Source organism: Aspergillus sydowii (genome assembly GCF_001890705.1).
Source record: "Aspergillus sydowii CBS 593.65 unplaced genomic scaffold ASPSYscaffold_3, whole genome shotgun sequence".
Lineage (NCBI taxonomy): Eukaryota > Fungi > Ascomycota > Eurotiomycetes > Eurotiales > Aspergillaceae > Aspergillus > Aspergillus sydowii.
The window spans coordinates 837092-852453 of NW_024467861.1; the positions used below are offsets into that span (position 1 = coordinate 837092).

A 15362-nucleotide genomic window follows, 5' to 3' on the forward strand; every position below is an offset into this window, starting at 1 on the left:
ATTCTCCGGTACCATGCAGCGAGCACGAGCTCGCGCTTTGCGACAAACAAGATCGGCGACAGACAGGAGGATCGGTAATCCCCCGCGACTCGCTTATAATCCGGATCAGATATCAAGCAGGGCCCTCGGTGGTGGATAAGAAGCAAGAAGCGTCCATGGACGTCAGTAGAGAGAGCGAGTGGAGGGAATCAGGAAAATTGGGCCAAGAATGTGGGAGCGACGAGAAACTGGGGGAGAAGTAACCCCGCTAAGGTTGGCGGCACGACGCTCTTGACCACTTTAGTTCATTCTTCTGCGCCTGTGTTGACAATTGCATGTTATCGTCGCAGCAGCTTCGCCGAACAGGAAAAGACATCTGAACAGTCGTTGCTGAATTAAACACAATGGGATACCTACCGCATTGGAGAACGAAGCAAGGCAGCTACGCGGGTTCCTTTGCCAGTGATGACTCGCCATAAAGACTGTTCTCCTCGCACTCCAAATTCAAGTCTCCCATCAAACGCGATCTTTTCGCCGAAAATCCCATGCTGCATATCATTTTTGCTTCACCAATAATAATTAACTGGAGCAAATCCGGCACAAGTCCGGTCGCAGAAAACATCGGACTTGATGCGAATGTGGAGGGCCTGGAGGCAAATCCGATCCCCACTATACTGATGGCGAACTGTGGGTTGGTACTTGAGAGCATTTTATCAAGGCCAGACCTCCCACAAATTTGAGATCAACATTACAAGAAAGTTGTGTGTTGTTGCCTGGGCATATACATTCAAGATGCACATTCTCATTACAGGCGCTGCTGGCTTCATCGGCCAATTGCTTGCAAAAGAGCTTCTCAACAACCCTTCATATACAATCATCCTGACCGATATCAATGAGCCACCAGTCCCGGCCGGGGTCAAATATCCCCAAAATGCACGCACGGTAACGGCGGACCTTCTCAAGGGAGCTGATGCAGTGGTGGAAAAATCTTTGGACGCTGTCTACGCGTTTCACGGCATCATGTCATCTGGGTCCGAAGCCAACTTCGATCTGGGCATGACTGTCAATGTCGATGCCACTCGCAACCTACTCGAAGGGCTTCGTGCAACTTGCCCTGGTGTCAAGGTGATATATTCTTCCAGCCAGGCCGTGTACGGTTTGCCACTTCCTGAAGTAGTGGATGATACTGTGATCCCCACGCCTCAATCATCGTACGGTGCGGAAAAGATCATTTGCGAAACACTTATCAATGAATACACACGCCGCGGCTTCATCACAGGCTTCACTCTCCGATTTCCCACGATCTCGGTTCGACCTGGTCGTCCCACCGCTGCCGCTTCCTCATTTCTCTCCGGGATGATCCGCGAGCCGCTCAACGGCGAGGAGTGCGCCATTCCTGTTGAAGATCGGTCTTTCAAGTCGTGGCTCTGTTCGCCCAAGACTCTCGTTCATAACCTCGTACTCACCCTTTCACTACCAGCCAATTCTGTGCCACTCCATATACGCCAGATCAATGTGCCAGGGATCTGTGTCACTGTGCAAGAGATGATGGACGCATTGGCCAAGGTGGGAGGAAAGGAAAAGCTGGCTCTGCTAAAAGAAAAGGAGGACCCAACACTCAGACCAATCCTAGACTCATGGCCAACACGTTTTGATAATTCACAGGCAATCTCTTTGGGAATGAAGCGTGACACCTCGTTCGAGGAAGCAGTCAGGGATTACCATCTTTCTGTCACTCAATGATGCATCTGTCTCAATGAGTATGTTGGAACTCAGAGGCTGCTTCTTTCAGTCAATCAAGTGGCTCCCACATTTGTACATAGCATAGCATAATGGAATTGTTGTTAGAGAACAAAAGAAGAATTGTATACTAGGTGAAAGCCATTTATGCCTGACATTTAAGGCTATGATAACAGTATTTCAAGCCACGTGACCTCGTGATCATCAATTCCGGGGAACACGCGTCGGTCGCGACTCCCATGAAGCATCCAATCCCAATTTACCGGTGCACAGGGGAAGCCGAGAGCAGAGATTCCGACACTCAGATTCTAATGTCATCAATGCTATCGTGGGAGATGTTTTGGGTTCCTGATAGTCTCAACCTTGTTTTGCGGAATCTAGCGAAATCATGAACGACGACAACTGTGCAAATCCCCTGCTTCTAGGATGGATTAAAGAAATTTTGGACCAAGCCCGGGAGCGTAATAGTAAGGGAATCACAGTGTGCGTTTACCTTATGAAGCAAATCCTAATACAAAACAAACCAGCTAACATCCATCGAGGTACAAAAAGGCGTACGAGTCGCTGAAGGCGTGCCCTTTGGTCTTCCAGCATCCCTCCGAAGCTCAACAGCTCAATGGTCTTGGTCCTAAGCTGTGTGATCGTCTGACAGATAAACTAAGGGCTTACTGTAACGAAAACGGCCTACCCATGCCTGAGGACCCACGTACTGGTGAGACTTGTCAAGTCTTTGCTCTATAATCTAAAATAACAACGTATATAGTGGCAACGAGCAAAAGAAAATCTTCTGATGGCATCACCGAAACCCAACCAGCGAAGAAGACCCGGAAGCCGAAGGCCTATGCGCCTGCTCTACGATCTGGCCCTTATGCCTTGCTCCTTGCCCTCGGTAGTCTCGATGAGAATTCGAATCAGAGCATGACCAAGGCACAGTTGATTGAAGAAGCTCAGCCGCATTGTGATAACTCTTTCACTGTGCCTTCTGATCCGACTAAACATTTTACGGCTTGGAACTCCATGAAAACTTTAATCCAGAAGGAGCTTGTTTACACTCAAGGGCATCCGTTGAAGAAGTATTCTCTAACTGAGGAGGGATGGGAGGTTGCCAAAGCCATAAAGAAGACGGCTAAGAAACCAGACCAAAACACACTACAATTTGATGTGAATCCAACTGCCAATTACAATAGTGACGCCCAAAGAGACAATCTTGCAAACCGCAAAGACTTCGAGATTTTGGCTGGCCGACAGCTAGAAAGCACGACGCGGAATATCTTTGATGAAGATATCACAGATGGCTCAACAGCCACACCGATTGCCATCCCGCCAGACAGTTTTAATGTCGAATTAATACTTGACACTCGGGAGGTCCGGACATCCAAAGACAGGGACTACATCTCCAATGAGCTGATCAAGAAAGGCATTACCCCCGAAGTCCGCGCTCTCGAAGTCGGAGACACAATGTGGGTAGCAAAGTTTCACGACCCTACATTCCTCTCGAAACACGGCGAAGAAGGCAATGAGATAATGCTTGATTGGATAGTCGAGCGTAAACGCCTAGACGATCTAATTGCCTCTATCAAAGATGGCAGATTTCATGAACAAAAATTCCGCCTCCGCCGGTCTGGTATCAAAAATGTCATCTATCTCATTGAGGAGTACAATGTCATTCATGAGGGTAATGGTGCAATGGCAACGAAATACAACGATATGGTAGCCTCGGCTGTTGCTCAAACACAAGTTGTGAATGGCTACTTTGTCAAACGAACAAAGAACCTCGACGACACTATCCGCTACCTCGCACGCATGACATTTCTTCTCCGCAATATGTACAACGCTAACACTCCATCACCATCGTCCTCGCCATCTCAACCCCAACACCGGTCCTCAGCAACACCGTCTCACACGCTCTCCCTCCTTCCAACCCGTCATTTCTCCCTATCAAACTCCTACACTGAGGCTGTCGCCGACCTCCGTGCCCAAAACCCCAATGTAACATATGGCTTAACGTTTCCCACATTCTGCGCCATTGCATCAAAATCCGAAGCACTTACACTCCGCGACATATTCCTCAAGATGCTCATGTGTACCAAGGGTGTCAGCGGTGACAAGGCACTAGAGATTCAGCGCCAATGGCCGACTCCTCAAGCTTTTGTTCGGGCCTTTGAGGCGCTTGATCCGAAAGATAGAGAGACAATGGTTTCCGATCGCATGACACATATGATGGTGGGAAGAAAGAAGATAGCGAAGATCCTGAGTAAGAAAATTGCAGAGGTTTGGGGTGAGGTGTGATAACTTGATAGCCCTAATGTCGGTACATCTTCGGAATAAATAATCATCAATCCTAATATAAATTCGTAAATAATCAAGTATTTGGGTATAAAATAAACAACAGGCGTCATAGCCATAAATCGATGTATCATATTAAAAAAGGAATCCAACAGAAATTGACAAAGATGCTAGTCCAGTTTGGCTGGTTAGCAGTCAATTCCCACATCTCAATTTAGCCCTGAACCATTCCCAAATATTAACAAAGGATTTCTTCTCAATCGCCAAGACCAAACTGCTGCAAACCACTGAAATACTACTCAGAGCCATCGCGAGCGCCGCCCAGACAGGGCTCAGTCGCCAGTGCGAGTCAACCATAGCCATCTCGTTTCCGACCATTTTCATCTTGTGTCCACTAACGATGGGATAGAAGACTCCTGCTGCAACAGGCACAAGGCAGAGGTTGTAGATAACCGCCCATCCAAAGTTCATTTTAATGCGATTGATAACACGACGGCTGAGCAGTGCGAGTTGGAGAATCGTGTCGAGCTCCGAGTTGAGGAGGATGAAACTTGCTGAGTTAATGGCTACATCGGACCCCGACGCCATGGCAATGCTCACATCGGCCGCGGTGAGGGCAGGGGAGTCGTTAACTCCGTCGCCCACGAACGCGACAATTGGTCGCGATTGGGTTGTCATGTCAATATCCTGGTAGGAGCTTGTGAGGCTCTCCCCTGGGTCAGGATGTTGTCCCGTTTGTATTTGACGGATGAAATCAGCTTTACCAGCTGGTAGAGTATTGGCAAGCACGTTCGTTCGAGGAATCCCTATCATGTCGGCAACGGCATGGGCGGTGGTCTCGTTATCGCCCGTGCACATGAACACGTTTACCTTGCGTTGTTTTAACTTCGAAACAACATTTTCTGCATCCGGTCGAATTGTATCGGAGATTGCGAAGACGATGGCGGGGAAGAAGTAGGTTTCCGCTGGAGATCGGGTGTCCTTTTCGGTGGCGTTTATCTCTCGCAGGGATAGAATGGCGGTTGACCTTCCAGTTGCCTGGTACTTGGAAAGGACGTTAGAGAGGTAGTAGTGGTCCTGGTCGGGGAGAGAAAGGCTCTGGTATAGACGCTGGTTGCCGATGGAGGCTTCAAATCGGCGGGTTGTCTCCGTCTTATCACTCGAATCTGAAATCGATACGGTAAATCTGCCTTGCATTCCCTGCCCCAACTTTTCCTCTATCTCGGCACTGGCAATCGATACTGTGGGCTGCGTTTCACAGAAATCGGCTATGGCACGGGCAATGGGGTGGTTGCTGCTTTCTTCGAGCTTTCGTGCAACAGCCCAGGCAACATGCAGCTGACTTGGGTCGGTGATTAACACTTCATGATCAGACACCTGGAGACTCCCTCCTTCCGTCAGAGTCCCAGTTTTGTCGAAGACAATTGCGTTAAGGCGGCTGGCCTCTTGGAAGGCTTCACCTCCACCTTTGACCAGGATACCATATCGTGCAGCCAGCCCTCCCCCAACAAAGAGCGCAGTTGGAGCTGCAAGTGCGAGTCCACAAGGACATGCTACAACAAATACAGCAATGGCAAATTCAAGACTCCAAAAAGGCCAGCCACCACGGTTCACGTCAAGATAGTCCGCCGGCAACGCTCCAGAGACGCCAAGAGAAACCCAAATCACGAATGTTAGAACAGCAATGAGCGTAATGACAGGTACGAAGTGCGCAACGAGCATATCTGCTACACGTTCAAGCGGCGCACGTTTACTCTGACCTTCGCGCACCACGGCAATTATTTGATCGAGCATTGATGACCCGCCAATGGCGGTGATCTCGAACTCAGCCGGTTGTCCGACGTTCACAGACCCAGTATAAACTTGATCTCCAGCGGATTTGTTCACTGGCCTTGATTCTCCCGTCAGTGAACTTTCATCAAATTTATATGATCCAGTTCCTGTAACTCTACCATCCGCTGGGGGCGAGGCACCATGCGGAACTCGGACCACGTCGCCGACCTCCAGCAAGTCGATATTAACTCTCTGGATCTGATCCGGGTCAGATTGGTTAGAGGTGTTCATCACGAGCAAAGCCTCGGAAGGCCGCAATTTTCCAAGGGATGCAACTGCATCACCGGCCTTGCCCTTGCTATATGCCTCCATATATCGACCGGCAAGAATGAACAAGGTCAAAAAGACGACGGTATCGAAATAGTTCGAGCTATGCATATCAGGCTTATTTTCAGTCACGGCATCCATGATGAGGATAGCCAAAGAGGAAACATAGGCTACCAATGTTCCCGCAGAGATTAAGAGATTCATGCTGCCGAACCGATAGAATCTTCGAACGAAGGGCACGCGGCTTCCAGGGCGCCACAAGGAGATTATCTCCTTGGCTGCACGCACGTGGAAGACATCTGCTCCGTAGAACATGACCGGTGTGGTCATTATGAAGAGGGCCCATTCCATGCGGGATACGCTCCCCGACCACATTGGCTGCTCTAAATATCGTCGGACATGGTTTTCAGCTGAAACAAGGCTCATGAAGACGATGCCGATTATGAACTCAGGAATAGCCACTGCCAAAACAAATAGAAAGCGAGATAGTAAACGACTTCTTTCACGGCGCTGCATTTCTCTGGATCTATCCTCGACACTCGGAGGGCGATAAACTGTGACTTTGAATGCATTGTGGGCACTTTCAATCTTCTGGCGTATAGACCTCACTGTGAGGGAGGGAGACTGGGGGGTGTACGTTATCTTGAGAATCGGATTTGTAACGGATAGAGCGTCATCGAATTCAACACCGGGCATCTCCTTCATCGAATTGTAGACTTTGTCAGGGCAGTGATGGCAGAACATGCCCTCGATACGGAAAGATACCGTTCTTCTTTCCACCACAGTCTCATGCTCAGCGGTCTTTGGAAGTATGCTGACAAGTGAGGCATCGTATCCCAAGTCCTCGATTTTTTCGATGATCAAAGGCGCATGATCCTTATCATCCAGTTCGACTTGAGCACTATGAGACATCAGGTTCACTACAGCATCAACCACGAATGGTAACTCATTTAAGCCTTGGGCGATGGCCCCGGAGCAAGAGCCACACGTCATACCACCAATTGAAATTTCTGCAGTGTAGCTTGGATTCTGCTTCTGCGGCGCCTCGATGTCAATCTTATTGACATCGTCCAGCGAGGCTTCAAATCCGATATCTTCAATGTGCTCGATTATCTCATTAACCTTCGACCGGGACCCCTGGTAGACGACAGTTGCACTGTTAGAAAGAAGATTGACGTTTATATCATCGACGAAGTCAAGTTGGCGGATTTCGTCTGTGATGGAATTAGAGCATGAGGCGCAGCTCATCCCCCCAATGCTTATGCGGGCGTCGAACTTCCCTACCTGCTCTGCTGAAGTTTCTGGACTCAGTATCGATTCACCCCCAATTTCTAAATCTTGAGGCCTTAGGAGATGGTGAGATTTCTCATCCTGTCGCGCAAGGGACTGTTCCAGTTCTTCTTTCTTGCAGACATCGCAGTTGGCGAGGTGCTTCCCCTCGTCTTTCCAGCTTGTGAGAGAGGGGGTGGCAATGTTAAGGACCGAGTTGCGAGACAACCCTGATTCTATATCAAGGTCGGAGAGAACGGCACCTGTTGGATCTCTAGTCGTAACATGGTGTACTTCAAATGCGGCATGAGCTAAGATCCGTGCTATGGAAGAGGGGCTTGTTTCCGGTGTATGGACGACAAACACCTCGTGGGTGAAAATAGAGACGTCGATATCTAGTATGCCAGTGATACCCGACAAGACCTGGTTGATATAGGCGACGCAGGAGGAGCAGTGCACATTACTAACGAAGAATGCACTGCGGTTTCCTGACCTCTCAATAGTTTGCGCCATGGTGGGTGGCGATTTGCGTTGAAGATGTGCTCAGGTCGGAAACACTGAAGAGCTGAGATATGGGGGAGTGGCGGCAAGGGGATTGTGAGGTAATGGAGGAGAGCGTGTGTTATTCGCAATCTCTTTCCATCCGTTCCGAGCGCTTCCAGTCCAGTCGGTAGCAAGGAGCAAGGGATATTGAAGGAAAAACACAGGGAACAGCGATCTGGAACTGGGGAGGAAACACCTTTTAAATACCACGCGATATTACTGCCAATTTTACTATTACTCAATGGATAATGCATGAATGAACTGGAATGCGGGTTTTGTGCGGTTGACCCAGGAAATATGGTGGATGAGGCTAAAACGCGCACAATTCGCGCAGGCCGCAGCAGACCACAGATAACCGCCACCAGACACGAAAAGCCAAAGTATACTTTACAAAGGCATGCTACAGAGAGGCAGCGAGTAGAACCATCAAATCATAATCAAGGTTCTCCCATCCTCTTCCTTCACGGGATTCAAAGACTGGTTGTTGACACAACCAAAGGAAACAGAAAACAGAAATTGAAGCGGAGAGTGAGGATCGAACGGGCGATATTGAGGCCGCCTCCACGTGATCTGCCCACTCAACCACCGACAGAATTTTTCCACCCGCCGCGTCCGATCGTAGCTCGCGCCGCACTCTGGACTCCTCCCCTCCTCATTGCTCCTTCGTTCTCATTCATCCTCCTCTTTTGATACATATCGAAAAGGCGTCTCATTCGCTAGCTGTTCCAAAATACAGTCTCTCTTTGTCCCTGTCTCATACAGTTACCTCTCCAGTACCGCAACGGCGTTTCTCGATCTCACACTCGCCAGTGTGGTATTGGAAAAAAGATTGTCTGCTTATCTAATCGGATACACGACTCCAGATCTTATAGATCCCGAGTCCATGAGGCTGTGAATGCAGTCCCAGTTGCGCTCAACACATTATCGACACAAGTTGACGATATAGCAAAGCTGCTGTATTTGTGAAAATATATTCTTCGATGCGGCGGTTTTCCACCAAGAATACCAAGGCGATTATATTATATTAACACGCCATACCCTAATATCGTTATCATCACCATGTCTGCGAGACCCGGAATGCGCCAGCCCGTTCCCCCAAGAGCCGGCCCTAAACCGCCTGTCGGCCGCTTGGCCAGTCTCAAATCTCCTGGTGCAACCGCGATCAAACGCCCTCAGCCAGTTGCACGGCCTCAACCGGCTCGGCCAACCACCCACCCCAAGACTACAACGTGCCCTAACCCGAGCTGTCCTGCCCCTCACATCATTGAGGATGATGGCCAGAAGGTTTGTTCCGGGTGTGGTACTGTTGTAAGTGAAGCAAACATCGTTTCTGAGGTCACTTTCGGTGAATCCGCCTCTGGTGCCGCTATCGTTCAAGGATCCTTTGTCGGTGAAGATCAAACCCATGTACGCAGCTATGGTCCTGGGTTCCAGCGGGGTGGTACTATGGAAAGTAGAGAAATTACTGAACAAAACGGTGCGCAGTGAATCTTGCACACCCAAATCTGAACTGCATAAACTAACGGACAATAGGAAATCGTTATATTAACCAGTTGGCGCGCGCTTTGACTATCCCGGAGAGTGCTTCCAAGGCTGCAGGACAGGTCTTCAAGCTCGCCGTGGGCCTTAATTTTATACAAGGGCGTCGAACTAAGACTGTGGCTGCTGTGTGTCTCTACATTGCTTGCCGACGGCAAGACGGCAATACTGTGATGTTGATTGATTTTGCAGATGTGCTCATGGTAAGCACCGCTTTTGGAAGCAAAAAATAATTCTATCACTGACAATTTCTCAGATAAACGTCTTCAAGTTAGGTCGTACGTATAAAGCGCTCTTGGACGAACTCCGACTGGGTGGTAATGTATTCTTGATGAACCCTATCGATCCGGAGAGTTTGATCTACAGATTTGCCAAACAGCTTGAATTCGGACCTTCTACCATGCAGGTAGCCAGTGAGGCTGTGCGCATCGTACAACGCATGAACCGCGACTGGATGACGACGGGTCGACGTCCCGCAGGCATCTGTGGAGCCGCCTTAATCCTCGCAGCTCGGATGAATAACTTTCGCCGCACTGTCCGCGAGGTAGTCTATGTTGTTAAAGTCACCGAAATCACCATTAGCCAGCGTTTAAATGAGTTCAGCTCTACGGAGAGTGGGGAGCTGACCGTCGATCAATTCCGATCTGTACAATTAGAAAACACCCACGATCCACCCTCGTTTGCTCGGGCAAGGGAGGGAAGAAAGCCAGTCAGGAGCGTTAAGACGAAGGCGGCAGAAACAGCGGCAGAAATTGAAGAAGACGCAGAAGAACCAGAACTTACTCAACCACGACGTGTTGATGCTGATGGTTTTGTAATTCCAAGTCTACCCATCGACCCGGCATTGATACAAGTGGACAAAGACAGCCAGCAGCCGTCATCACCACCCACTACCACCGGAGAACAAGGTCTTACGGCAGGTCATGCCAAAGGAAATGGCCGTCCGAAGCTGCCCTCGCCATCACCTGAACAATTAGCTTCTGAAGAAGCTCTAGAAACTGAAATGTCTGAATATCTGGCCAACGGTTCTAAAATGGTTGAAAGTATCGAAGGTGGAACTGCTCCGCCAAAGAAAGTCGTCTCAGATAGTCCCGAAATTGATGAGACTGAGTTTGAATCAGACCCCGAGGTTTCTAACTGCCTCCTATCCGCACCTGAAGTCGAAATCAAGGAGCGCATTTGGGTCCATGAGAATAAGGAATATTTACGTACACAGCAGGCCAAGGCCTTGAAGAGGGCTCTGGCAGAGGCTGACAGTCAGCCCGGTGACCGGAAGCCGCGGAAGCGTCGCAAAGGCAGATTGGGAGATGTACGGTATCTTGAAGGCGAAGAAGACGGAGACGGGAGAAGCACACGAGCATCAACACCCGCAGAAGCTACGCGTCGGATGCTGGAACGAAGGGGCTTCAGTAAGAAGATCAACTACCGTCTCCTCGAGACATTATTCGGCGACGAGGAGGACGAGGGGGCTAAGGAGAGTGAGAACGACGGCCGTAGCCGCAGCCAGAGTGTTGCTTCCAGACGCAGCGCCAGTATCGACCCTGAGGCAGGCACTAAGCGCCCAAGGTTTCTGGGGGTTCCCACTACTCCCACAAAGGCCGTTAAAGACTCTCCTTCGGCCGCAGCTCCCAAATCTGGCCCTACTGAAGAACCAAAACAGCGCATGGTTCCGGTCGCCAAGGTTGATAATAAGCTTCCCACGAATTCCGCGGAAAATATCCCAGGTTCAGCGCCAGCCGATCCAGAAGCCGTTGATCCAGATGACGAAGCTGATGACTACGACGAGGACGAGGGGGATGAAGATGATGGCGTCGATGCCGCGTTCTCCGGCCACTACGGAGATTACTATGACGATAGCAGCGAGTACGGTAGCGACTGAGGTATTTGACTTAGATAAGCCCAAGACAGCCCATGCTACTGAGAATAGATCACCCCAAGCTGATCCATTGTCGTTATACTCGAATTAGCCTAATATGGACCGCCTAGAATTATATCCCTTGACAGACAGCAAAACCAAAGCGCTGCTGTCACGCCTCTCCAAACCTAGTTTCGTACTTGATCAGCAGTTGTCGGATCGCGGTTGCCACTCCCACCAGCTAAGGGGCTAATCTCAACTTGGATATTGCAGTGTCTCTCAGCTCTTGCCCACATATATCCTGATACAAAGCCATGATTCAGCTGGCAAATATGATAGCAACGGTTCTCGTGGGACCACAAGGCAAGGGATGACTTTTACTATACCCTGTTCTGGGAAGTCGATACCACGGCCAGTTTACTGCTGAGTGATTTATGGGTAAGCTCTCTGGGGGAGGCATGATTGAAGTTGAGCCTCCGCTTAGGACTTGCACTATCAACAATTGTGGGCTTTTTCAGTCTCTATTCTCTGGGAAGAAACTCATCAAAGATTAAGATCTTGTACTTCAACGGTCGTTCAGCTCACTCCATGTTGGACCTTAGGAGGAATGTGCAAGGATGGCGTCCCACTATACAGAATGCAAGAACAGGGCCGTGAGTCCGTGAGCCCGTCCTAACCCTGGCAGTATCGGCTGACTCTGCCTCCTGGCTTCGCGTCTTTGGCCAAGGTAGTATTCCTTCCCGGGTTACCCGCGGAGGCTGGTATGAAGGACAACCTCAATTAGCGAGAGCAAGGTATATTGCTTCTCCGCCGCTGACGAGCGTTAATATGGAGGCCAAGTTCCATGGTTAATTGCAGTATACGCTGCAGATCTCCGGTTCGATCTTTACTGCAGAAGCCCTACGATTGCTTTTTAAACCAGCAATCCGGGAGCTGTACATATATTATATTTCCCTTTTTTTTGTCTTTTTTCTATCCTGATTCACCACCAACGGGAGCTTTCAAGTGCTGGTTTCTCAATACAGCCTACCTGCCTGATATTCATCACCAAAAATTATGGTGAAGCTTGAGATGTACGGTAGGGGGTTAAGCCTACGGATGGCTATTCTGTCGACCTGCTTCATCTCATTCGTTCTGTTTGGTAGGAGACTAACCCACGGGGAGAGTTGAGAGATACTGCAAACTAACATGCTTTTTGCGACCTCATTTAGGTTATAACCAAGGGGCCCCCGCGGGCATCATTGGTAATGAAAACTTTCTCAGTATCGTGGGTCATCCTGGGTCCGCAGTCCTGGGGTTTATAGTCGGTATATACAACATAGGTTGCTTGGTAGGCACAGCTGTGGCCTTCTTAACAAGTGACCGTCTTGGATTTCGCAAGTCCATGTGGGTTGCAATGGGAATCTTAACTGTGAGTCAACGTTTTCTTTTCTTATCTGGATCAGTGAGAGTAACTTTCTAACTTTGGCGCAGGCTGGGGCTTTCCCCCAGGCATTCGCATATTCTAGGGCGCAAGTGCTCGCGTTTCGATTCGTCAGCGGAATCGGGACTGGAATCATGTCTTCGATAGTACCCGTTTACCAGTCCGAGCTTTGCGAGGCGCGGAATCGAGGAATGTACGTGTGCAGCCAACCTCTTGCTGTTGGTGTTGGTATCTCGGCTGCCTACTGGTTCGATTACGGAATGAGCTTTGCCCCTGGATCAATCAGTTGGAGGCTGCCGATAGCTTTCCAGGTACTCTTTACAATAATTGTGACGATTCTTCTTGTGGGGTGAGTTTGATTATCGCATTCCGGGCAGAGGTTGGATCCCAGCTAACAGCCTGGCTGAAAGACTACCAGAAAGTCCCCGATGGTTGTGCAGGAGAGGCCTGAACGACGAGGCCGTGCGTGTCCTGTGTGACTTCTATGATAGGCCAAAAAATGATCCAAAGGTCGTTAATGATGCGGAGGGAATTTTTAGAGCTATTGAACTTGACAGTCTCCGGGGCGAATACAGGTGGTCCCAACTACTTAAAAAGGATGAGATACAAACTGGCCGCCGAGTCCTACTGGCCTATGGACTACAGTTCATTAATCAGATGGGAGGTGTCAACATGATTGTTGTGAGTGGCTAATTTTTCCACAATTTGAACAAAGCTTTATGTCTAACAAACACGCGATAGTCCTATGTCACACAAGGTACATCAAACCCGGCTTTCAAGAGCTCTGGGCCCTCACTAACAAGCCACTAGTATTGGAAGTTAATGTGGGTTTGGATCCGAAGACGAGCCTACTGCTAGGGGGAGTTATCCAGATCATGTTTGTCGTTGGTAGGTCCTACCTCTCCCGCCTCGCCCAGCTATGTTATCACCCAGCTCTTTGCTAAGCGGAAGAATTCCCCTATGACTAGGCTCTTTTTATCCGACTTTCTACTCTGACCGGCTAGGCCGGAAGAAGCCAATGATGTGGGGGTCCTTCGGTCTATTCATCTGCATGATGATGATCTCCATTCTTCTCTCCTTCAGAGGTTAGTACTCAACCTTACCGCGGAACCCGCCAGAGCAACCAAGCCCTAACTTCCCTCTGTTATCAAGGAACTGCTGAGGAAAAAGAAGCCGGCAGCGCATCAGTGGCATTCTTTTTCCTATTCATGCTCATCTTCGGAGCATCCACAAACTGCGTGCCATGGGTATACGGCCCAGAGCTCTTACCCATGCACGTCCGGACGAAAGGGTAAGCGTGCAAGCAAGCCGTGCTTCATCTCTCCACATCTCTTCCCCCCTAATCCCATCCCACATTCCTGAGCCTCAACGCCGGCCCCTTGCAAAGACGCAGCATGACACTCAACGACCCGGCCACTGCTCCGGAGTACAGATTTAGGAGAAGAAGCTAACTTTTACAAGAAATGCCATCGGAATCTCGGCAAATTGGCTGTGGAATTTCTTTGTCGCCATGATCGGTCCCACACTGATCACCGATCTCCAGTGGAAGGGATATCTGATTTTCATGTTTATGAATTTGGCTTTTCTCCCGGTACGTTTTGTCCTCTCCCACACCACCTACACCTATGCCTACCACCACCTATTAGGTTGGTTAGGTCATACATACATGCCCCAGCCACCGGGGAACATCCCATCCCATTTCATCTCACAACCGACCGCAAACCACAGCTGAATCGAAGCTTCGCTGACGAATATACCCTGGATAATGCAGATTCTCTACTTCTACTACCCAGAAACCGCAAATCTGAGCCTCGAGGAAATCGACTCGCTCTTCATGGTCAAGGGTAAGACTGCACATGACCACAGCCATGGCTCTAGTAGCGGCTCATCTTCGGAAAAGATAATCACCTCTTCATCGACACAGGTTTGGGGGAGGGAGAGGAGCGGTATTGCGCTGTCTCCTCTGTAAATTGCTACCTACCTTGTCTGCCTAGGGCCATGGGGCAGTAGAGGGTAGAGACTAGGTACTGAAAGCAAAGGCGGTGAGCCCACCCACCTGGTAAATATGAAAGGAAGGAAGAAAATCAATTCCAGGTGCGATGGATTTAACCCTTTTCTTTGAAGAGGAGTGATTTACGCAGTGTGTTCGCTGGGTTTCTTCTCAGGAATACGCGCAATGGAGGAGGGCTTGGCGGGTCAAGGTAAATTGTAGCTGGGATTTGGGGCCGAGATTGAAGTGTGTCAGTAGTTTAGGTTTCATTAGTTAGCTGATTGAGAAGTTCGCCTCTATGGGAGAATAAATTTGAGGTGAATGGACAAGTTTGTACTGGCTATAGCCAGTGTGTGATGTTCTACCTGCGATGTGTTACGGCCTTTTCTAGACTTGGTGCATTAACCCTACAAGTCCAGCTCATCCATCTGGACAACTTTGCATGGCAAATCCACGTCGGTTCCAAGAGCATTAAAATAAAAATTCAATCACAGATCAACCAATTTTTATATTTATTTTTTTCTGTCTTTTTCATTCATGATTTCTTTTCTTTAATGTATGCATAGCTGCGTTTGCGCTGCTTACTCATGGAAGCAGGACTGACGGAAAAAATAGCAAAAGGCTCCTATACCAGCCCA

The 15362-nt window shown here is 49.3% G+C and overlaps 4 protein-coding genes across 4 annotated transcripts; 3 read left to right on the forward strand and 1 right to left on the reverse strand.

Moving 5' to 3' along the window:
• Positions 1-771: 771 nt before the first annotated feature.
• Positions 772-1722, forward strand: ASPSYDRAFT_87205 (SDR family oxidoreductase; the record flags this gene model as incomplete). The annotated part of the gene is made up of 1 exon (XM_040851799.1): positions 772-1722. The coding sequence occupies one exon, from the start codon at positions 772-774 to the stop codon at positions 1720-1722; it is 951 nt and encodes a 316-aa protein (XP_040704431.1).
• A 385-nt stretch (positions 1723-2107) lies between these two features.
• On the forward strand, positions 2108-4008 carry ASPSYDRAFT_87206 (crossover junction endonuclease MUS81; the record flags this gene model as incomplete). The annotated part of the gene is made up of 3 exons (XM_040851800.1): positions 2108-2202; positions 2262-2431; positions 2483-4008. The coding sequence occupies 3 exons, from the start codon at positions 2108-2110 to the stop codon at positions 4006-4008; spliced, it is 1791 nt and encodes a 596-aa protein (XP_040704432.1).
• Positions 4009-4200: 192 nt separating this feature from the next.
• ASPSYDRAFT_29156 (putative copper resistance-associated P-type ATPase) lies at positions 4201-7887 on the reverse strand (the record flags this gene model as incomplete). Its single annotated transcript, XM_040844601.1, has 1 exon — positions 4201-7887. One exon carries the CDS (start codon positions 7885-7887, stop codon positions 4201-4203), a length of 3687 nt encoding a protein of 1228 aa, XP_040704433.1.
• A 1089-nt stretch (positions 7888-8976) lies between these two features.
• Positions 8977-14751, forward strand: ASPSYDRAFT_56159 (transcription factor TFIIIB subunit BRF1; the record flags this gene model as incomplete). Its single annotated transcript, XM_040849167.1, has 12 exons — positions 8977-9394; positions 9451-9659; positions 9713-10964; positions 12523-12722; positions 12785-13083; positions 13145-13419; positions 13545-13622; positions 13703-13819; positions 13887-14025; positions 14196-14325; positions 14506-14578; positions 14729-14751. 12 exons carry the CDS (start codon positions 8977-8979, stop codon positions 14749-14751), a joined length of 3213 nt encoding a protein of 1070 aa, XP_040704434.1.
• Positions 14752-15362: the final 611 nt, after the last annotated feature.